Source organism: Oryctolagus cuniculus, chromosome 9 (assembly GCF_051225735.1).
Source record: "Oryctolagus cuniculus isolate XC-2025 breed Fujian yellow rabbit chromosome 9, ASM5122573v1, whole genome shotgun sequence".
Taxonomy (NCBI): Eukaryota; Metazoa; Chordata; class Mammalia; order Lagomorpha; family Leporidae; genus Oryctolagus; species Oryctolagus cuniculus.
Window position 1 is genome coordinate 120033100 of NC_142875.1, and position 23916 is coordinate 120057015.

At 42.9% G+C, this 23916-nt stretch overlaps 1 protein-coding gene and 2 long non-coding RNA genes across 5 annotated transcripts in view; 1 reads left to right on the forward strand and 2 right to left on the reverse strand.

The window, feature by feature from the left end:
- Positions 1-23916, forward strand: part of LOC127492073 (uncharacterized) — a 62730-nt gene that overhangs the window by 27284 nt on the left and 11530 nt on the right. The gene's annotated exons all lie outside the window — the stretch shown is intronic.
- LOC149124740 (uncharacterized) lies at positions 4818-9969 on the reverse strand. 2 transcript variants are annotated; one of them, XR_016213566.1, is made up of 3 exons: positions 9867-9969; positions 7519-7610; positions 4818-4958 (listed from the first exon to the last, which is right to left on the reverse strand). It is a non-coding gene; the product is annotated as an uncharacterized LOC149124740 (long non-coding RNA). The 2 variants fall into 2 exon arrangements; XR_016213565.1 differs by having other exon boundaries at positions 4922-5061.
- LOC138843884 (uncharacterized) overlaps positions 14194-23916 on the reverse strand; it is a 59025-nt gene continuing 49302 nt past the window's right edge. The window contains exon 3 of one of the 2 annotated variants that reach the window (XM_089304656.1): positions 14194-14326. In XM_089304656.1, coding sequence (XP_089160782.1) covers positions 14320-14326 — 7 coding nt within the window. In that variant the 3' untranslated portion in view covers positions 14194-14319. The remainder of the gene's footprint in view (positions 14327-23916) is intronic. The other variant, XR_011379029.2, reaches the window with a different exon arrangement.

A 23916-nucleotide genomic window follows, 5' to 3' on the forward strand; every position in this document is an offset into this window, starting at 1 on the left:
CAGGCAACACTTCACTCCGTAAAATAGAATAAGTATTCTGATGAACAGGAGTTGGTTTAATAGGCAGAAAAGGGCTGAAGGAAGCAGAAACAAAGACCAAAATGAGTTGATCATTTAAAGGTTACTTTTTTTGTAAAATCAGGATGATGAGACAGAATAATAGGGAAAGAACTGGAGTGTTAACCTCAGGTTATTTCAGGTGACTTCTCTTGTGTAAGGATTAAAGCACATTATCATGCTGAGTGATTTCGGCCTATTTGGGAAACTTGTTCTATTTCTAATCCTCGCTTCTCTGAAGGTCAGGTACACAGCTTAGTTTCAGCTTGGTAATGTGTAAGTTTACTGTGACTCCCTTTTGATCCTTATCCTGGTGCGTTGGGGACCAGCAGTACAGGAGCTTAGTCCAAAACAATGGCCTCCTGTACTTTTTATTTAACAGGGGCAAAGAGCTAAGTAGCTCTCTATATACCTTTGGACATTTTTGGAATACTAAGGAATGCAGTGATGTTGGTCGCTCCCAAAGCTGGCGAACAAAGTAGTGAAAGAAAAGGACGAACTTAATGGTTTAAGTTCCCAGCAGTGCAAGCACTCTTGGATGATCTAAGCACTTGTGGGTTTGCCCTGAAGGAGAGCCTCATCTCCCATAGCTCTGGAGCTGACACTGCTGAAGATCAGACACAACTCTTTCTCCTGCAGTCAGCTGCATTCCAAGGCTTTGTGGGTTATCTACTGTCAAAGTACAGGCATTCACTGGAGAAAGGGGTCCTTTAGGTGAGGACAGGTGCATGTCAGGAGAGCCCATGGAGCAGGGGATGTTGAGCCCTTAAATCCTGGTATCTTTTTCCCCAGTAGATAAAGTCCCTCTAGTCTGAGCAGAAGCAGCCTCCTCAATCCAAATAGACTAAGACCAAGTGCTGTGGATGCCATCACCTTCTTCAGTGTCCTATAGGCAGGGATTAGCTTACCACTTCCCAGTCTGTTGGCTCCTCACCATTGGCACATTTGTGATGATATTATCGGTTGACACAGTCTCCTACCCTCCTCTCTGCAAGAATGTTTATACTTGGCTTCCAGGACATCCCATTTCCAGTTTTTCTCCTTCAGTGGACTAGTCTTCCACTCTCATTTGCTGGTTCCTTTTCATAACCTTGGCCTCTAAACCAGCAGTTCTCAAAACTTTGTGCCCCCAGGACCTCTTTTATGTTTTAAAAAATTATTGAGGCCCTCAAAGAGGTGTTGGTTGTGTGGCATATCTGTCAATATTTATTCCATTTAAAATTAAAATGGAAAGGCTGGTACTGTGGTGTTTCCGGTGAAGCTGCCTACTGTGGCATGTGCATGACTTATGGATACCGGTTCAAGTCGTGCCTACTCCACTTCCAGTCTAGCTCCCAGCTAATGCAACTAGGAAAGTAGCAGGAGATGACCCAGTACTTGGTTCCCTGAACCCAGATGGGAGACACAGAAGAAAGTCTTGCCTCCTGCCTTTGGGTCAGCCCAACCCTGTCCATTACAGCCTTTTGGGGAATGAACCAGCAGATGGAAGATCTCTCTTTCTTCCTCTTTCTCTGTAACTTTGCCTTTCAAATAAATAAATGTATCCTTTTTAAAAATAAAGTCAACAGGGGCCAAGCACTGTGGCACAGTGCGTTAAAGCCCCAGCCTGTAGCGCCGGCATCCCATATGGGTACCGGTTTGAGTCCTGGCTGCTCCTCTTCTGATCCAGCTCTCTGCTATGGCCTGGGAAAGCAGTAGAAGATGACCCAACTCCTTGGGACCCTGTACCCATGTGGGGGACCTGGAAGAAGCTCCTGGCTCCTGGCTTCGATCAGCTCAGCTCTGGCCATTGCGGTCATTTGGGGAGTGAACCAGCCAAACTGAAGACCTCTCTCTCTCTCTCTCTGCCTGTACTTCTCTCCATAACTCCTCTTTCAAATAAATAAAATAATTCTTAAAAAAAAATAAAGTCAACATTCACGGTGTCCCCTCTTCTCTCTTTTTTGTTTATTTATTTGAATGGCATAATGACAGAGAGTTAGGGGGGACAGAGAGAGAGAGCGACCTCTCCCATTTGCTGGTTCACTCCCCCCAAAATTATAAATTAATTTAATTTAATTATCAAAAACCTATGACATGTTAACATAAATACCATTTTCTTGGGGAAAAAAACCTATTTTTTCAGAAGTAATTAGTGGGAATGTTGTAGGATGCCCCAAACTTGAATCCACTTGCTTGATAAACAGCAAGCAAATCACTGACATTGGGGTGGTGTGAGAAAGCAGGTATTTATTGCAAAGCACAAGGGGTTAGAGGTAAGGGGTCCTACAGATCGAGTAGCTCTAACGATGCACTGAGAGGCATTGTTTTATGTATTTTTAAAAAAGATTTATTTATTCATTTGAAAGAGTTACAGAGAGAGAGGGAGAGACTGAGAGAGAGGTCTTTGATCTACTGGTTCACTCCCCAAATGGCCGCAACAGCCAGTGCTGGCACCGGGCTTAAGCCGGGAGCCAGGAGCTTCTTTCAGGTCTCCCACATGGGTGGCAGGGGCACAAGTATTTGGTCCATCTTCCACTGTTGTTCCCAGGACATTGGCAGGGAGCTGGATCAGAAGTAGAGCAGCCAGGACGTGAACTGGTGCTCCCATGGGATGCTAGTGTCGCAGGTGGCACATTAACCCGATATGCCACAACATAAGATCTTTAACGACGGTATTAACTGTCTATGCTTCATAGGAAAACTGTGCCCACTACTATTCTAATTTAGTAGAGGACAGCTACATTCTCACTTATGCTTCTAATTCGGTCTATTGTAATTTGTTGTTTGGGTTAAAGCACATAAAGAAAATCTGACTTCACATAGCCAGTGTATTTGGAAAAAGGAAGAAAAAAAAAAGAGGAGTATTTTAGTAGCCTTTTGAGATAATAGTGGATATTCTCCTCTGATTGTGCAACAGAATTCCAAGGGATGATTTCTTTTTATTTATTTATTTATTTATTGGCAGGCAGAGTTAGACAGTGAGAAAGAGACAGAGAGAGGTCTTCCTTCTGTTGGTTCACTCCCCTAAAGGCCGCTACGGCCAGCGCTGCGCCAATCCGAAGCCAGGAGCCAATCCAAAGCCTCTCCTGTGCAGGGACCCAAGCACTTGGGCCATCTTCCGCTGCCCTCCCGGGCCACAGCAGAGAGCTGGACTGGAAGAGGAGCAGCCGGGGCAAGAACCCAGTGCCCATTTGGGATGCCGGCACTGCAGGCGGAGGATTATTAGCCAAGTGAGCCATGGCGCTGGCCCCAAGGGATGATTTCTTAAAAGTTAATTGCAAAGTGCAACCTGATACCTTATCAGTGAACTTTTTGCCTTCAGTTAAGTTAAAATCTGTTGTCCATCTTGCACTTGTGGCTCTGGACAATGAGAGTTGCCCATTACCCAGGTTCTTGTCAAGAGCGAGTGAGAAAATAACAAATAGCAAGCAGCAAGCATTTTATGGAGAAAGCAAAAAGTGCACATTCCACAGTCAGAGTCCTCACTCTGTGGAGGAGAGTGGCTCTTTGTCTGAACTGGTGTTTGACAATGAATGGTTGGTTAATGAAATATATTCATGGTTTTTCTGGGAAGTGGGTGGAGATTTCCCAACATCTAGCTACCACCCCTTCTCAATCTTTATGTGGTTCGGTGTTTCCTGTCATGGTGGCTGAGTAGGTATGTCATTTAACATGCTAATGTATTACAAGAAGCATATAACCCGCTGTAGCTCAATCTGGGTCATCCTTGACCCTCTAAACTGGTTTGAGCCTCCTCCAGGCAGGGGGTGTGTTGTCTTCAGAGCAAGAGGAACCAAACTGATATCCTGTAGGCCTTGTGGTAATAGGAACTCCCAGGTGGCTCAACCACTCCCTCCACTTGTCTGTCTCACTTGAAAGGGCTCTCTCTCTCTCTCTTAAAGATTTATTTATTTATTTATTTGAAAGGCAGAGCTAAAAAGAAGCAGAAGTAGAAAGACAGAGGGTGGAGGGAGAGAGAGAGAGGTCTTCCATCCACTGGTTCACTCCCCAGATGGCTGCAACAACCAGAGCTGCGCCAATCTGAAGCCAGGAGGCAGGAGCTTCCCACGTAGGTGTAGGGGCCCAAGGAGTTGAGCCATCTTCTGCTGTTTTCCCAGGCCATAGCAGAGAGCTGGATCTGAAGTGGAGCAGCCTATATGGGATGCCAGCACTGCAGACGGCACCTTTACCTGCTACACCACAGCACTGGCCCCATTGGAAGGGCTCTTGTAAGCATGCATAATTTTGTAATGTAATGCATTCTGAAAATATTGGTTCCTTGAATGAGGTAGGCTGTAGGGAATGACTTGTGACATTCTAAATGCTGATGTGTTTCATTGTACAATATATATATATTTAAAAAAATCACAGTAGCCAATATCATCGCTGATCTCATCAGACAAATGGAGGTACAATATCAAACCTGCAGAGGGAGATACAAAGTTTTCAAAATTCTAATTTGTTTGAAAGCTCAAATTTTATCTTAGGCAACAAACGCTGCCAGCTGTTCCCTTTGAAATGACAAGGCCACTTGCTCTGTTTCAAGAAATGTGTCTGCCAAAAATTCAACTTAACAAGCTTATTTTTTTCCATTACTCATTTTTTTAATTTAAAAATTGTGTCCCCTGGGGGAAAAAAGCAGGTTGGTCAGTCTACAATTTTTTTAAAAAAAAGTTTTATTGATTATTTATTTGAAATGTAGAGTTACAAAGAGACATGGAGAGGCAGAGAGAGAAAGAGAGAGAGAGAGAGAGAGGAATCTTGCAACTTCTGGTTTATTCTCCACATGACTGCAACAGCTGGGACCAGGCCAGGTTGAAGGCAGGAGCCAGGAGCTTCACCCAGGTCCCCGATGTGGGTGCAGGGGCCCAAGTACTTCAGCCATCCTTTGCTGCTTCCCTGGGCACATTAGCAGGGAGCTGGATTGGAAGTGGAGCAGTCAGAATTTGAACATGCACCCATATGGAATGCTGGGCCTGCAGATGATGGCTTAACATCTGTACCATAGCACTGGTCTCCGGTCTACAAATTAAACAATGATACAAGTTTCTTTCCTCTAGATAATAAAAATATTCGGGTTTGTACCAGAAATGTTTTATTAGAACTTTCTATGTTGTTTCACCGATTGTTAAATAGATGCTTTATTACTCAGCTTTGCATTACGATAACAAAATACCCAAGGTCTCTAATATTTTAAAAAGAAAAGATTTATTTAGCTCACAGTTTTGGAGGTTCAAGTGCATGGTGACTGGATTGACTCAGTTCTGACAAGGGCCCTCCCAGCTGTATTCACCTCATGGCAGTGTGTGTGTGTATGTGTGTGTATCTGTGTGTCTGTGTGTATATAAGAGTTTACATCACCAAACAGGAAGGCAGAGAGAATGGGGTCTCACTGTATCTTTGGAGGTCATGCTACCAACTCCCAAAGGATTCACCACCTCCCAGTACTGCCACCCTGGGGACCAAGTCCTCAATCACAGTGCAACCTTGGGAGACACAATTAAACCATTAAACTACATCCAAGCCATAGCAGATATGTACTGAAGTTTCAAAATTTAATAAAAGCAGTGTTTACTCTCTCCTAAGGACATTCTTGAGAGAAGCTTAGCATTTTTAAACTGCAAGAGCAGTGGTGGTGAAGAATGGGGTTTGAATCTAGTGTCTTGATCGGTGCTGAAGTGACAGCAGTTTTATCCACTATTGTTTTTTATATTTTCAGTGCAATTATCAACATGGCAGAAGAGGCAGATAATGTCTTTGTGCTACTATGAAAACAGTTCTGACCTCCAGGGCCTTGTGAAAGAGTCTCAGAGAACCCCATGGGACCACAGACCACATTTGAGAACAGCTGCTCTGAACACTCAAGTGTCCCAAAACTTAGTCATTGAATCATCTCTTCTCTCTTGATCCCTGGAAAATTACAGCTAGTTTAATGACTTTGATGTGGGTTAGAATGGGAGTTAGTGAAGGAAAAGGAATTAAGAGGCTTACCGCAGTCTCTGTGCCATAGCCCTGTACTGCTAAAAACTCTGCCCACTTCCATGCAAATTCAGCTCATGCACTTTCCCATTCAGCACCTGAGCCCTACCCCCCACCATGCAGAATTCACCATAACGAACTGAGCTGCATGTACGGATGCCATGAAACCTTCCCAGAGATCATCAGGCACACTGGACTTGCCCAAACTCCACTCCACTTGTATATTCTATTAGGACACATCCCCTACACTATAAAGTGAACCGATGTGGGGCATGATTCTCCCCACAAGTTTGACTGCATTCAATCTGAGTGTGCACTATCTCTTTAATCTCTTTAAATAAATCTTGTTCCCACTCTTGCGCTTTATCTATGGCTCTACTTTGAATTCATCTATTATGCTGAGAAAAGAACCTTGGAATAAATCTAGCTGGGAACCTCCTACTGAATCCCAGCAACAGCTTTAACTATTATTTATATGCTCCCTGATCCTGAAGTTTTATCTGCAGTCCATATCATTTTCCTATAGTCTAGATATCTGTTCAGTATTTCAGAGTTAACATACTCAAATAGAATTCCTGATGTTACTGTCTTCCGTCAAGTTAATACTTTTGCATTCCTCCCCAACTCATTTAATGATCTCATCATCTGACCACTTGCTCGGGCAAAAAGCCTTGAGACATTCTTGATACTGACTTTTTCTCATACATTACGATCAATCTGCCAACAAAACTCTTTAATAGACTCAGAACCCAGATTCTCGCCATTTCTCACCACATACACTTCTACTACTTAGTGATCCAAACCACCATCATATCTTTATTGAATTACCTTCCTATATGTTATAGCAAACTAATTTTTTCAAGTTTACAGAGTAATCCTTTTGAAAGTTCAGACCATATCACTCCTTTATTCACAATCAAATATCGTTCCATATCACTCAGAATAAAAGCCAAAAAGCATACAATGCTGTGTTAATTATCTATTGCTACACAAAAATCAAACTCAAAACTTCATGCCTTAAAACAACATCTAGGGGCCGGTGCTGTGGCAACGCGGTTAAAGATGTTGCCTGCAGTGCCGGCATCCCATGTGGGCACCAGTTTGAGTCCCGGTTGCTCTGCTTCCAATCTGGCTCTCTGCTGTGCCTGGGATAACAGTGGAGGATGGCCCAAGTCCTTGGGCCCCTGCACCTGCATGGGAGTCCTGAAAGAGGCCCCTGGCTTCAGATTGGCACAGCTCTGGCCAGTGTAGCCAATGGAAGACTAGTGGATGGAAGACCTCTCTCTTGCGCTCTCTCTGCTTCTCCTTTTCTCTCTGTGTTAACTCTTTCAAATAAATAAATAAATCTTAAAAAAAATCTGTATTTGCCTACAATTCCATGGATGAGAGCAATTTGGCCTGGACTTAGTGAGAGTTTTCTGCTAGTCTTGCCTGAGTTACTCATGTGACTAAAGTCAAATGATAGCTTTATCAGGGCAAGGTTGTTTAAAAAGAATTCACATGTCTAATGGTTAATGCTGTTATTAGTTGGGACACATGACTCCAGCATATAGTTGAGGAGCCCAGACTTCTTCAACAAAGCAGTCCAAAGGCTGTAAGAGCAAAGCAAATCACAGGGCTCTATCAACATTGATAGAGACCACACTAACATGTGGATCAGTTGTTAGTCAAGGTTAGGACAATGGGAGCAGTGTATCCTGGGAACAGGCACTAAAAGGATGTATTTTCCATCAAGTCACTAAGACCTGCTAAAAGTCTGTCTCATTTTGGTTAGCACCATGAGCTATTATTTCTAAATAATGGCAAGGCTGAAATAGTCCTTTAAAAAATTTTTATTTATTTATTTGAAAGAGTTACAGTGAGAGAGACAGAGGGAGAGGAGTGAGATCTTCTATCTGCTGGTTCACTCCCCAAATGGCCGCAATAATCAGGACTGGGCCAGGCTGAATCCAGAAGCCAGGAGCTTCATCTGGGTCTCCCTCTTGGGTGTAGGGGCCCAGGCACTTGGGCTGTTCTCCATTACTCTCCCAGGTGCATGAGCAGGGAGCTGGATCAGAAGTGGAATAGCTGGAACACAAACCAGTGCCCATATGGGATGCTAGGCTACAGTCCACAGCTTAACCTGCTGCTCCTCAGAGCCAGCCCCAACATAATCTCTAAAAAAGAAACCCTTTTCACCAAGATGTCTCCAAAGGCAAAGAAGGAAGCTTCTGCCCCCTCCCAAAGCCAAATCCAAGCCTTTGATAACTAAAAGGCAATGCCGACAGGTGTTCACAGCCATAAAAAAGATAAACACATCACCTGTGTTTGACCCCAAGACACTACCCACCTGGCGGTAACCTGAATATCCTCAGAAGAGCACTCCTAGGACAAACAAGCTTGACCACTGTGCGCTCAACAAGTTCCCCCTGACCACTGAGTCTACCGTGAAGAAGACAGAAGACAACACGCTGGTGTCCACTGTAGATGTCAAGGCCCACAAGCACCAGATCAAACAGGCTGTGAAGAACCTCAGTGACGCTGACATAACCAAGGGCAATATCTGATCAGGCATGATGGAGAGAAGAAGGCATGTGTTTGACTGGCTCCTGATTGGGATGCTTTAGCTGTTGCCAACAAAATTGGGGTCATTTAAACTAGGTCCAGCTGGCTAAATCTAAATATATGTTTTGTCACCATAAAAAATATTTTGGTAGGGGTAGACATAGTGGTATAGCAGATTAAGTCACTGCTTGCAGTGCCAGCATCCCATATCAGAGTGAGGTACAAGTCCTGGCTGCCCCACTTCCAATCCAGCTTGTTGACAATGTGCTCGGGAAGGCAGCAGATGATGGCTTGGGTCCCTGCCACCCACATGGGAGACCCAGATAGAGTTCCTGGTGCCTGGCTTTGACCTGGTCTCCTCAGCAACTGAGCCATTTGAGGAAGGAACCAGTGAATGAAAGATCTCTCTCTCTCTCTCTCTCTCTCTTTTGCTCCCTCTCTCTGTATCACACTACCTCTCAAAAAAGATAAGTAACTTTTTAAAAAATCTTTTGTTAGTTTCCTACCTCTTACCATTTACAAAACTGAACTCAAGATGGATCAAGGATCTAAATGTAAGACTTGAAACAGTAAAATTGCTAAAAGAGAACATAGGGAAATACTTCAAAACACCCAAAAACACAGGCAACAAAAACAAAACTACACAAATAAGTTTACATCAAACTCAGAAGCTTCTACTCAGCAAAAGAAACAATCTTAAAAATGAAGAGACAGCTGATAGAATGGAAGATAATATTTGTAAGCTCCTTATCTGACAAAGGATTAATATCCAGAATATATTAGGAACAACAACAACAAAAATTAAAAAAAAAAAAAACCTCGGCAACAATAAAAATTCCAGCTAAGAATTTGGGAAAGGACCTGAATAAACAGTTCTCAAAAGAAGAAATATAGGGTCAGGTGCTGTGTCGGAGTGGGTAAAGCCACCGCCTGCAGTGCTGGCATCCTATATGGGCACCACTTTTAGTCCTGGCTGCTCCACTTCTGATCCAGCTCGCTGCTATGATCTGGGAAAGCAGAAGAAGATGGCCCAAGCCCTTGGGCCCCTGCATCCACGTGGGAGACCCAGAAGTTCCTGGCTCATGGCTTTGGGTAGGCACAGCTCAAGATGTTGCAGCCATTTGGGTAATAAACCAGAGGATGGAAGACCTCTCTCTCTCTCTCTCTCTGCCTCACCTCTCTCTGTGTAACTCTTTCAATTAAATAAATAAATCTTTAAAAAAAGAAGAAATATAAATGGTCAACAATTTTATGAAAAAAATGCTCAATATCATTAGCTATCAGAGAAATGCAAATCATCTCACCTCTGTTAGAATGGCTGTTATCCAAAAGACAGAAAATAACACATGCTGGCAAGGACACAGAGGAACTCTTGTGCACTGTTGTGGGAATGTAAACTAGTGCAGCCACTATAGAAAACAGTATGAAGAGTTCTTTAAAAGCTACTTCATGATCTACCAATCCCACTACTTCTGTATATATATCCAAACAACATGAAATCATTGTGTGGAAGAGATACCTGCTCCACAATGCTTATTGCAGCACTATTCACAATAGTCAAGACAGGGAATCATCAAAGGTGGCCATCACCAGAATGGATAAAGAAAATATGGTATATAAGTCCCATGGAAGAAAGAATGAAATCCTGTCATTTGCAGTAAAATGGGTGGAACTGGATGACATCATGTTAAGTGAAATAAGTAACACAGCGAAGACAAATAACACATGTTCTCCTTCGTAAGTGGGAACTGAGAAACAACACTAACAACAAAAACCCTCAGTCTGGGCCGGTACCGCGGCTCACTAGGCTAATCCTCCACCTGCGGCGCCGGCACACCGGGTTCTAGTCCCGGTTGGGGCACCGGATTCTGTCCCGGTTGCCCCTCTTCCAGGCCAGCTCTCTGCTGTGGCCAGGGAGTGCAGTGGAGGATGGCCCAGGTGCTTGGGCCCTGCACCCCATGGGAGACCAGGATAAGCACCTGGCTCCTGGCTTCAGATCAGCGCGGTGCGCCAGCCACAGTGCGCTGGCTGTGGCGGCCATTGGAGGGTGAACCAACAGCAAAGGAAGACCTTTCTCTCTGTCTGTCTCTCTCTCACTGTCCACTCTGCCTGTAAAAAAAAAAAAAAAACAAAAAACAACAACAACAACAACAAACTCAGTCTGAACAAAGAATGCTGGTTACGATAGGCTGCGAGTGGTAAGGTAGGGAGGATAGAGAGAATTTGGATAATGAATGTCAAATCAGAATTAGAGTGAAGGAATAAATGCCTAGACAGAGTCACATAGCCTGGTGGGAAGAGTATTGTCCACAGTAACCTGGTATATATTTTATGAACATCTGGAAGCAGAAGCTCCAAGCCTTTGATCAGAAAGTAATGGCAGGGAGGGAGATGTGTTGTTGCCTTGTTTTCATCTGTACCATTTGTACATGCACTGCCACACTGTGACCCATAAATTAATATAATTACTGCCAGCATAAAATCTTCTTTAATTAAAAAAATACAAAAGTGCAAGGATAATTCAAATTTTAATTTAAAGATTCAAAATGCTTCAATTAATATAAAAATAAGGAACTCTTAAGATGTGTCTTTTGGCAGAGCAGGCCAAGTTGCTGGCAGAGTACCTGTGATCAAGTCCTGCCTCTGTACTACCCATTCAACTTCCTGCTAATTTGCCTGGGTGGCTTCAGTTGATGGCCTAAGTACTAAGCTTTTTACCACCACATGATATGCCATGATGGAGTTCCTGACTCCTGGTATTGGCCTGGTCCATCCCTGGCATTGCAAGCATTTGGGGAGTGAACCAGTGGATAGAAAATATCTCTCTCTCATTCTTACTCCCTCTCTCTCTCCTCCCCCTCCCCCACCTTCCTATCTCTTTGTCATTCTGCCTTTCAAATAAATAAGCCATTTTTAAAAAAATTTAAAAATTAGGCACTCTTACAACTCAATGATAAAGGTTAATCAACTAGATTCAAAATGGGCAAAGGAACTGAATAAACATTTCTACAAAGAAGATGTGCAAATGGCCAAGAAGTCATTGACAAAGTGGTCAACATCACTAACTGTTAAGGAACTACAAATTTAAGCCTCAGTGAACTAAAACTTCATATCTCTCATAATGACTATTATTGAAAAGATGAAAGGTGACAACTGTTTGTGAGGATGTGAGAAGTGGGAACTCTAGTTCACAGTTAGTGTGAATGTAAGTTAGCACAGCCATTAGGGAAAACAATATAGAAGTTTGTCAAAAATTAAAACATAAACCTACTATATAATCCAGCAATCCCATTTCTGGATGTTTATAGAAAAGAAATAAAATCAGTGTCTTTAAAAGATATCAGTACTTGAATGTCATGGCAAAATTTTTCACAATAGCCAAGACGTGAGAGGAACCTAACTGCCTATCAGAAGAATGGATAAAAAAAAAGATATATATGAATATGTATACATACATATATATATAATGGAATATTATTTGGCCTTAGAAAAGAAGAAAATTTTTGAAAATTTTTTTTTGACAGGCAGAGTTAGAGAGAGAGAGACAGAGACAGAGAGAAAGGTCTTCCTTTTTCCGTTGGTTCACCCCCAAAGTGGCCGCTACGGCCGGCACGCTGCGCTGATCCAAAGCCAGGAGCCAGGTGCCTCCTCCTGGTCTCCTATGCGGGTGCAGGGTCCAAGGACTTGGGCCATCCTCCACTGTACTCCCAGGCCACAGCAGAGAGCTGGACTGGAAGAGGAGCAACTGGGACAGAATCCGGTGCCGTAACCGGGCCTAGAACTTGGGGTGCCAGCACCACAGGCGGAGGATTAGCCAAGTGAGCCACAGTGCTGGCAATTTTTGCAATTTTTAACAACATGGTTGAACCTGGGGAACATTATGTTAAGTGAAATAAACTAAGCGCAGAAAGACATTACTACCTGATATCACTTATAAAATCAATCGAAATAATCAAGCTCATAGAAAAACAGTGATTTCCAGAATCTGAGGAGTAGGGGAGATGGGGAGATGCCTGTTGAAGTATACAAAATGTTGTTTATAAATGATGAATCAGTCCTAGAGATCTACTGTTTAGCATAGTGCCTATACTTAGCAATAGTGTACTGCATATAAAAATCTGCTAAGATGATAAATCTATGTGTTCTTATCAAAAATAATAACAGTAGTAAATACTATGCAGGAGGAAAATGTTGGAGATAATGGATAGGTTTGTGGTGGTGATTTCATGGTTACGTATTTATCTCCGAACCCATCAAGTTGTACACGTTGAATATATGCTTCATTTTGTATGGCAGTTGTATCTCAATACAGTTGTTTAAAAATATACAGAGGGACCAGCATTGTGGTACAGAGGGTTAAGCTATTGCCTGCAATTCAGGCATCCCATATGGGCAGAGGTTCAAGGCCTGGCTGCTCCACTTTCCATCCAGCTCTCTGATAATGATCCTGAGAAAGCAGCAGAAGATGGCCCAAGACCTTCGGCTGCTGCCACTATTGTGGAAGACCCAGATAGAATTCTAGGCTTCTGGCTTTGGCCTGGGCCAGCCTGGTCTTTACAGCCATTTGAGGGAGTGAACTGGTGGATGAAAGATCTCTCACTGCCCATATCTCTGTAACGCTACTTTTCAAACAAATAAATCTTAAAAGCAAAACAAAACAAACAAACAAACAAACAAAAAAACAATGTGCAGAGGAGTGCGTATTGTGGTGCAGCAGGTTAAGCTGACACTTTAGACACCCTTAACCCAAGTCTGCAAGGGGCCAGCTGAGTCTTGGCACATCCCCTTCTCATCTAACTTTCCTTGTGGCCGTTTGGAAAGTGAACCAGTAGATGGAAGATCTCTTTGTCTCCGTGCTTTCAAATAAATAAAAATTTTATTTAAAAAAATCAGTAGTGATCGAGGAAAACTTTACTGAGAGAAAAAGCAAAGAAGAAATTGACAACCAATATAAGCCTATAAATTAGAAAACTTTGCTATATTTTAGGTCAATGCAGCAACAGGAGATTCATATACAGCCTGGAAACAATGGTGGTTTAATTTGTAACACTGCACATTTTAGTTAAAAAAAAAAAAGGCTGTGCATGACAAATGTACTTCCCATACAGCTGGCATGGATACAAGGTAGCATGATTCACCTGGACCCCTACTGAAGTGGTCTATGGGAAAGGCTTATGAAGCAGGTGAACATAGGGCCTACTTTTGTCAGAACAGTTGCTATTTTTGCTGATTGCCTGGATATCCTGTTCACATTAGCATCTTCCTGCATTTGTCATTTTAAATTAAGTATTAATGATTTTAAATAAGGTATTATAATGCAATTGTTGCCTTATCATAATCTGAGATATGTGCGGTAAGCCACCACTTTGTACTTCCAGTTTCTGTCTTGGTCTCTTTTAGTGTTGTATGAAGTATAAGTGCACTTAACAGAGAACTCAGCTAAACACATGTTAAATCTTAAATATGATCAGTGATAGCTTATCTCTCTTCCCAACCCTTGCCAGTTATACAATAACTAATACTTCCTTTTGAAGATAGTGTTCAGGGAGCTTGCTGATAAAAAAAAAAAAAAAAAAAAAAAAAAGGGCAGTTGGACTCAAGTAGCTAAGATCAGCTGCGTTTGGTCCCAGATGGCAATGGGAGAGAAGTATTCCACACAAGTATCCCCTCCAGACGCTTAGTTCATGAGCCAGTTGTACCACGATCTCTTTCTGGTCCATGCTTCAGCCTTCAAGATGCAAATATTGATCCAGTTTATCAGTCCCTGGAGATCAGTGAGAAACATGAGAAGCCATTAGTTAAAAGCACAGGAGGCTCATGCAGGAAAAAGGGTCACGTAGCCCTGCAAAGATCATATTGCAGGCCTGCAAACTTCTGCTGCAGTAGTTTCGTCATTTATTGTCATCATTCACATGTATGAACCTTCAAAAACTCAGGGAAAATACATAACATGAAAAAAAATACACATGTATTTCAAAATAACTTTGCACCAAAATAAATTTCTCCTTTAAGGAACAATTATTTATGTATTTTTATTTTATTTGAAAGGTAGAGAAAAAAGAAACGGATCTTCCACCTGCTGAGTCACTCCCCAGTTGCCTGCAACAGCTGAAACTGGGCCAGGTCAAAGCTGGGTATCAGGAACTCCATCTGGATTTCCCACTCGAGCCGTTACCTACTGCTTTCCAGAGTGTAGATTAACAGGAAGGTAGAATCAGATGTGGAGGCAGGACTCAAACTCTAGCACGTCAATGTGGGATGTGGGCATCTCAAGTGATGTCTTAACTGCTGTGCCAAACACCCCTTACTTAACTTTTAAAAAGTAAAACAAAGATTTATTTATTTGAAAGGCAGAGTTACAGATAGAGAGGCAGAGACAGAAAAGTCTGGTTCACTCCTCAAATAGCTAGAATAACAAGGGCTGAGGCAGACAAAAGCCAAGAGCCTGGAACTCTATCTGGGTTTCCCATTTGGGTGGCAGGGGCCCAATTTCTTGGCCATCTTCCACCACTTTCCCAGGCACTTGAGCAGAAAGCTGGGTCAGAAGTGGAAGAACCTGAACTGGTGCTCACATGGGATTGCAACATTACAGGCAGCAGCTTAACCTGCTGCACCACAATGCAGGTCTCTTTAACTTTATCTTTTTCTTTTTTCTTTTTTCTTTTTTTTTTTTTTTTTTTTTTTTTTTTTGACAGGCAGAGTTAGACAGTGAGAGAGAGAGACAACAGAGAAAGGTCTTCCTTCTGTTGTTTCACCCCCCTAATGGCTGCTACGGCTGGCGCGCTGCACCGATCTGAAGCCAGAAGCCAGGTGCTTCTCCTGGTCTCCCATGCAGGTGCAGGGCCCAAGCACTTGGGCCATCCTCCACTGCCTTCCCGGGCCACAGCAGAGAGCTGGACTGGAAGAGGAGTAACCAGGACTAGAACCCGGAGTACCGGCGCCACAGGCAGAGGATTAGCCTAGTGAGCCGTAGTGCCGGCCAACTTATCTTTAAATTCCATTTTCCATGAGCTTTCAAAAGGATCCTTATATAATTATTTATTTATCTCATTGCTTAGTAATGCATTTTGTTTTATAATAAGCCCTTTTAGCAACAAGGAAATTTTAAAGACAAAAATACATTGTATTCTTCTGCTAGGGCTGCCTTAACAATGGACCCACAAACTGAGTAACCTGAACAACAGAAGTTTAATGTTGCCTGTTTCTGGAGGCTAGAAGTCCTCTTCAGGTAGCAATGAATTGGTTCCTTGCGAGGACTGTGAAAGAAAAGCTGTTTCGTGCATCTCCCCATAATTCTGGCAATCTGTGATGTTCCCCAGTTTATAGAAGTATCACCCCAGTCTCTGCCTTCATCTTCACCTGGCATTCTCCTTGTGTGTATGTCTGTGTCCAGGTTGCCCCCTTTGTAGAAGGACACCAGTCACTTTGGTTTACGGCTGCACCCTTTCTACTATGGCCTCTTCACCCCTTCTAGTATGGCCTTTCTAGTATGGCCTAAATCTTCAAAATAAGTTTATATTCCCAAATAAGTTGATATTTTGACATACAGGAGGCTAAGACCTCAACATATATGAACTTTAGGGGAGCACAAGTCAACCCATGTCACGCATGTTTTTAAAGATTTATTTTAAAGGCAGCGTTACACAGAGAGAGGGCGAGGCACACAGAGATATCTTCAATGTTCTGGTTCACTCCCCAAATGGCTGCAATGACTAGGTCAGGGGCAAGTCCAAAAGCAGGAGCCAAGGGCTTCTTCCTGGTCTCCCATGTGGGTGCAGGGGCTCAAGGGCTTGGGCCATCCTCCCCTGCTTTCCCAGGTATATTAGCAGGGAGATGGATCAGAAGTGGAACAGCCAGGACTTGAACCGGAGCTCATGTGGGATGCCAGCATTTCATGCTGCAGCTTAACACCTTATACCACAATGCTGGCCCCAACATAAATGTTTAATGAAAAATTAAGTACTTGTTTCTGTTTCTTCAGAAGATTAATGGTGGAAGTATAACCACAACATGTTTGCCACTATGTACATCTACCATGGGGATTACGGTGATGTCACTGACTATTGATTGTCTAGGAGGCACAAATCAGATCAAGAAACACTGGCATTTGCTGCAAAAGTGAGTATTTATTTTTATTTGGTTAATATTTTAAAAGTTATTTATTTGAAAGAGATGGGTAGAGAGGGATCTTTGATTTGCTGGTTCATGCCCCACATACCCTCAATAGCCATTGTTGGGACAGGCCAAAGCAAGGATCCTAGGACTCAGTACAGGTCTCCTGTGTGTGTGGCAAGGACCCAGGTACTTGAGTCATCCCCTGCTGTCTCAGAGTACGTTAGCAGGAAGCTGAAATTGGAAGCAGAGCCACGAGTTGAACTGATATGAGATGCAGGCATCCCACAAGTCTCTGTGTCAAAGTCCTGCTTGAGTGCTTGTTTTTATTTTTTTTTTCAAGATTTATTTATTTGTTTGAAATTCAGAGTTACACAGAGAGAGGAGAGGCAGAGAGACAGAAGTCTTCCATCCGCTGGTTCACTCCCCAATTGGCCACAACAGCCAGAGCTGCACTGATCTGAAGCCAGGAGCCAGGAGCTGCTTCTGGGTCTCCCACATGGGTGCAGGGGCCCAAGGACTTGGGCCATCTTCTGCTGCTTTCCCAGGCCATAGCAGAGAACTGAATTCGAAGTGGAGCAGTCGGGACCAGAACCAGCGCCCATATGGGATGCCAGCGCTTCAGGCCAGGGCGTTAACCCACTGCACTACAGCACTGGCCCTGAGTGCTTGTTTTTAAAAGACTGTGCCCAGAAACAAGAATTTAACAAGTGCAGATGTATTAAATATGCTTACTCATTACTTTGTGCCGTATAATTGCGGATCAGATCAAATGACTGCCTCAGTGAATTTCGCTGATTTTTATTGAAAGTTTTATTATGTACTGAGGAAAAGTTCATCAAAAGTTGTAAAGGAGCTGGCTCTGTTAGTAGGAGAGACTTTGCAGACAGTTAAATAATCCCTGTTCTTTATGCCAGTGTTATCGGATGCTCCAAAAAGAAAATCAGTTCATTTCAATAATAGGTTTTTTCCATCCAATTCATCAAATCAAAACAAAATTTTTGGAAGGTCATTCAGTCTAAGGTAAAATATCTATTGTAAATTCTGTTTCAAAATCTTTCAGGCTTGAGACATAGTTGCTACGAAGATCATTCAAACTGATCTTGGAGCAAGCACTGTGGTGCAGCAGGTTGAGCCACCACTTAGGACTCCTGTACCCCATACTGGAGTGCTGGTTCAAGTCCCAGCTACTCCAGGCATCTCATCCATCTCAGCTAATGCATCCTGAGAGGCAGTAGGTGATGGGCCCAATTCTTGGCTTCCTGCCACCCATATGGAAGACTTAAATGGAGTTTTTGGCCCCTGGCTTCATCCTGGCCAACTCCTGCTGTTGTGGGCATTTGGAGAGTGGACCAGTGGATAGAGGATCTCTCTCTCTCTCTCTTTCTCTTCCTCTCTTTCTCTTTCTCTCTGTCACTCTGCCTGTCAAATAAATAAATAAATCTTTAAAACAAAATAAAAAAAATGACCCAAATTATGAAATCTGTGGAGCACAAATGTACTTAGGGTTGGTTTTGTTATGTAATATTCAGAATTCTGTATAAACCCATAGTTCACAAAATGAGTTAAAGATGGCAATTAGGCACATGAAAAGATGTTGAATGTCATCAATCCCTTAAGAAATGTAAATTAAACCCACAATGACATTCCACTAGACAAGCTGTACTCCTCTCCCTGGTCTGCCATATAGATTACCACAGATGTGGGTGCCTAAACAACAGACATTTTCTCAAGATTAAGATGCTAGCCAAATTGATCTCTGGGGAGGCCTCTCTTGCTGGCTTACAAACAACCTCTTTCTTGCTGTGTTCTCATAAGGCCTTTCCTCTGTGTGGCCACACAGCTGGTATTTCTTCCTCTTCTTATAAGGACATGAGTCCTACAAGGTTAGGGCCCCGCCCTTATGACCACATTCAACCTTAATTACTTCCTTAAAGGCCCTACATCCAAATGCAATCATACAGAAAGTTAGGGCTTCAACCTATGGATTTTGGAGGGACACAGCTAAGTTTGTAACAATGCCTATTACAGCCAGTCTGCCTATAAGGGTTAATTTTATGGGCCCCTTCCCAAGATCTAACTTTCTTTCATTTTTTTTAACTTTTATGTAATAAATATAAATTTCCAAAGTACAGCTTATGGATTACAATGGCTTTTTCCCCTCCATAACTTCCCTCCCACCTGCAACCCTCCCATCTCCCGCTCCCTCTCCCTCTCCCATTCTATTCGCATCAAGATTCATTTTCAATTATCTTTATATACAGAAGATCAATTTAGTATATATTAAGTAAAGATTTCAACAGTTTACACCCACACAGAAACACAAAATGTAAAATACAGTTTGAATATTAGTTATATCATTAATTCACATTGAACAACACATTAAGGACAGAGATCCTACATGAGGAATAAGTGCACAGTGACTCCTGTTGTTGACTTAACAATTTGACACTCTCATTTATGGCGTCCATAATCTCCCTAGGCTCTAGTCATGAGTTGCCAAGGCTATGGAAGCCTTTTGAGTTCGCTGACTCCAATCTTGCTTAGACAAGGTCATAGTATCATAGTCAAAGTAGAAGTTCTCTCCTCCCTTCTTTGATGGTCTATTCTTTCCACTGAGATCTCACTCACAGAGATCTTTCATTTAGTTTTTGTTTGTTTGCTTGTTTGTTTTTTGCCAGAGTGTCTTGGCTTTCCATGCCTAAAATACTCTTCAGCCAGATCCGAATGCCTTAAGGGCTGATTCTGAGGCCAGAGTGCTGTTTAGGACATCTGCTATTCTATGAGTCTGCTGTGTATCCCGCTTCCCATGTTGGATCATTCTCTCCCTTTTTAATTCTATCAGTTAGTATTAGCAGACACTAGTCTTGTTTATGTGATCCCTTTGACTCTTAGACCTATCATTCTCTCTATCTTTCTTTCTTACTGTTTTCCCCCTTATTCAATCCATGCTGACTCTACTGGTCTTCCTCCTGTTGCTTACACACTGTAAGCAAATTCAGTCTCTTGGACTTAGGCTTGCTTCTCCTGCTTGGAATATTCTTCCATCAATATATATCTACAAAGCGCTGTAGGTCCTCTTCTGTCTACATTGTATATAGGTCAGGATCCATCACTCCCTGGGCTTCAGATACTATCTAAATGCTGATTTCATAGTGCTTACAGTAAAAATTTTAAAACAGTCTTATCTTTGATACTAGATCATGATACTTACAAAGCAGGGAAATTGTTCACCTTGGAATCTCTGCATTGCCTAGGGAAGCATGGACAGGGGCTGGCACTGTAGTACAGCACGTTAAGCCACTGCTTGTGATGCCAGCATCCTGTATTGGAGTGCAGCTGCTCTGTTTCAGATCCAGCTCCCTGTTAATTCACCTGAGAGAGCAAGGGAAGCCAGTCCAAGTGCTTGGGCCCCTGCCACCTATTTGGTAGACTCAAATGGAATTGCAGGCTCCTAGCTTCAGCCTGACCCAGCCCCAGCCATTGGGAACATTTTGAGTGTGAACCATCAAATGGAAATCTCTGTTGCTCTGCTTTCAAATAAATAAATAAACTTTTTTTTTTTTTAAAAAAGGACTTATTTGGGGGCCGGTGCCGTGGCTCACTTGGTTAATCCTCCGCCTGCGGCGCTGGCATCCCGTATGGGTGCCGGGTTCTAGTCCCAGTGCTCCTCTTCCAGTCCAGCTCTCTGCTGTGGCCTGGGAGGGCAGTGGAGGATGGCCCAAGTGCTTGGGCCCCTGCACCCGCATGGGAGACCAGGAAGAAGCACCTGTCTCCTGGCTTCGGATTTGTGTAGCGGCCATTTGGGGGGTGAACCAATGGAAGGCAGACCTTTCTCTCTCTCTCTCTCTCTCTCTCTCTCTCTCACTGTCTAACTCTATCTATCAAATAAATAAATAAATAAATAAAGGACTTATTTTAGAAACAAGAATGAAGGGATAGCAGAAAGAGACATGTATAAATATCAGGCCCCACAAAAACCAAGATTCAGCCCTTCCTTGAGATCTTGAGGCTCATGGGAAATGGTTACTCTCCTGTTAGGGAAGAAGAAACCACCAGTTTGTGGCTAGCTGAGTTCGGCGGCTGCACTGTCGGCTGGGAGAAGGAGCTGTTACTAGCCTGGGAAACCCACTGTGAGTTCTCTGAGCCATTTTTGGACAGTTCTGCTCTGTGTAGTGTAGTATTCAAAAAACAACAACAAAAAATATGTCTCTTCACAGTTCATTACTTAAAATATGTCAGCATTCAAATTCAGTTTTAGAAATGTGAATTAAATAGAAAAACAAAGCAAAAGAGACCGCCCACACATACATCATAGTAGCATTTCGTTCCTTTTCAATGAAGTTATTATCTCTCATTGATGAACTCTTGATCCATTCATGTCAATGAAAATGTTTTAGTGTATCCTTGAGAATGACTCAGGAAAATTTTACTTGAGGAGATTAAATTAATGTTTGATTTATTAAGGTTAAAATTTAAAGTAATTTTCTTCTTAAACTTTTAACTTCAATTATAAATCATATTATTAATTTATAAGTCTGACAAATGTTACAGCTACTTTTAACAGTTGCTTTAAGAAGTCTTTGATTAATATTGGGCCTTATTTATAATTTTAGTTAAATATTTCAATTGTCTGACAAACTTCCCAAATACTTATGTGGCTCTTATAAATCTAAAAATTTAGTATGCATGTAATTGTATATCTATTTATATTGAGTCTCAGGGTTCTTTTTAATTTTATTTATTTTTATTTGAGAGGTAGAGTTACAGAGAGAGAGAGGAAGAGACGGAGAGAAAGGTGCCCATATAGGATGCTGGCACTGCAGGCTGCGGCTTAGACTGCTATGCCACAGTGCTGGCCCTCTCAGGTTGTTTTGAAAAGATAAAACACTGGGCTGGTGCTGTGTCACAGTGGGTTAAAGTCCTGGCCTGAAGCACAGGTATCACATATGGGTGCCAGTTTGAGTCCCGGCTGGTCCTCTTCCGATCCAGCTCTCTGCTGGGGCCTGGGAAGGTAGTAGAAGATGGCCCAAGTCCTTGGGCCCCTGCACCCACATGGGAGACCTGGAAGAAGCTTCTGGATCCTGGTTTTGGATCAGTACAGCTCTGGCCGTGTGGCCATCTAGGAGTGAACCAGCGGATGGAAGATCTATCTCTCTGTTTCTACCTCTCTCTGTAACTCTGTCTTTCAAATAAATAAAATTTTTTAAAAAATGTTACAAAATATAATTCCACACTGGAGTATTAAAAAAAAAATAAAATACTAGGGCTGATGCTATGGCATAGAAGGTTAAGCCTCCACCTGTAGTGCCAGCATCCTATATTGGTGCCAGTTCGAGTTCTGGCTGCTGCACTTCCAGTCCAACTCCCTGCTAATGGCTTGGGAAAGCAAGCCCATGGATCCCTGCACCCATGTGGGAGACCCAGAGGAAAATCCAGGCTCCTGGCTTCAGCCTGGCCCACACATGACTGTTGCACCCATTTGAGGTGTGAATCAGTGGATGGAAGATCTCACTCTCTCCTTCTCTCTCTCTCTCTCTCTCTCTCCTCTCTCCCTCTATCTCTGCTTTTCAAATTAAAAAATAAATAAATGCTTAAAAAAGATAAAATGTTATTTATAAAACTAACACTGTCTGACACCTTTCAACTTAAAGTTACAAACCTGAAGCAATGAGACATTTTACATTGGAATCAAAAGGATAATCTGTTAACACTAAATACACCAAATGCCTTAAAACATTAAAATATACCAAGGACAACATACTTCCAAAACTACTGTAAAATATTAATACTATGATATTTATTTGTTTCCTCATCATTCTCTATCTTTTAAAAAATATTTGTCTGAGCAGCAGACAGAGAGAGAGTGACAGTTAAAAAGAAAGAACTCCCATCTGCTGCTTCACTACTCCCCAGATGCCCACAACAGCCAGGGGGCTCAGTCTGGGAGCTGAAAATGCAATCCACGTCTCCCATGAGGGTGACAGAAACCTTACCGCTGCCTCCCAGGGTCTGCAGCAGCATGAAGCAGGAATCAGGATCCACAGCTTGGGAATAGTGGGTAAGGCTACCGCCTGCAGTGCTGGCATCCCGTACGAGCGCCAGTTCAAGTCCCGGCTGCTCCACTTCCAATTGAGCTCTCTGCTATGGCCTGGGGAAGCAGTAGAAGATGGCCCAAGTCCTTGGACCCCTGCACTCGTGTGGAAGGCCCAGAAGAAGCTCCTGGCTCCTGGCTTAGTATCTGCACAGCTCCGGCCATTGCAGTCAATTGGGGAGTGAACCAGCAGATGGAAGACCTCTCTCTCTCTCTCTCTCTCTCTCTCTCTCTCTCTCTCTCTGCCTCTCCTCTCTCTGTAACTCTGAATTTCAAATAAATAAATAAATTTTAAAATAAAATGACATTCTAATAAATGTTGATACATTTGTCAGAAGTCTATAGCTTACTTTTTTTAAAAAAAGATTTATTTTATTCATTTGAAAGACAGAGTTACAGAGAGAGGTAGAGACAGAGAGAGAGGTCTTCCATCCACCGGTTCACTCCCCAGATGGCCGCAATGCCTGGAGCTGCGCCGATCCAAAGCTAGAAGCCAGGAGCTTCTTCTGGTTCTCCCACGTGGGTGCAGGGGCCCAAGGACTTGGGCCATCTTCTACTGCTTTCCCAGGCCATAGCCGAGAGCTAGATTGGAAGAGGATTGGCCGGAACTAGAATCAGCGCCCATATGGGATGCCTGTGCTTCAGGCCAGGACTTTAACCTGCTGTACCACAGCGCTGGCCCCTATAACTTACTTTTAATGTAAGATACTGCTGATAGGGGTCCAGCCTGTGCTTGTATATTCTAGAATGTCGGTTCTGACACCTTCTCTAAGTAATGCAAGTCACATTTCATCCCACATTCTGGGGGTAGAGGAATTAGATTCTACCTTTGGAGCAGTAGAGTGGTGGGTAGCTGGCTTAGAAACAGTCTGAAATCTACTGCAGTCCACCCTTTGGCAACGACACTGCCTGCCTTCCACATGAGAAATATATTGATTCCTATCACTGCTCACCCACCCACAGCTCCTCCCATTACTCTGCTGGCTCATGGTCCAGGATCTTGTCATCTGTATTAGTTCTAGATGTAGATGAGAATCCTCAGGTTCAGTTAATCTTGATTTGGCGACCTTCGAATTAATGACACCTTCTGCACCCTTCCCTTTGATTCTCACTTCTCCCCCCATACCCAGTGTACACTGATGAGAAAG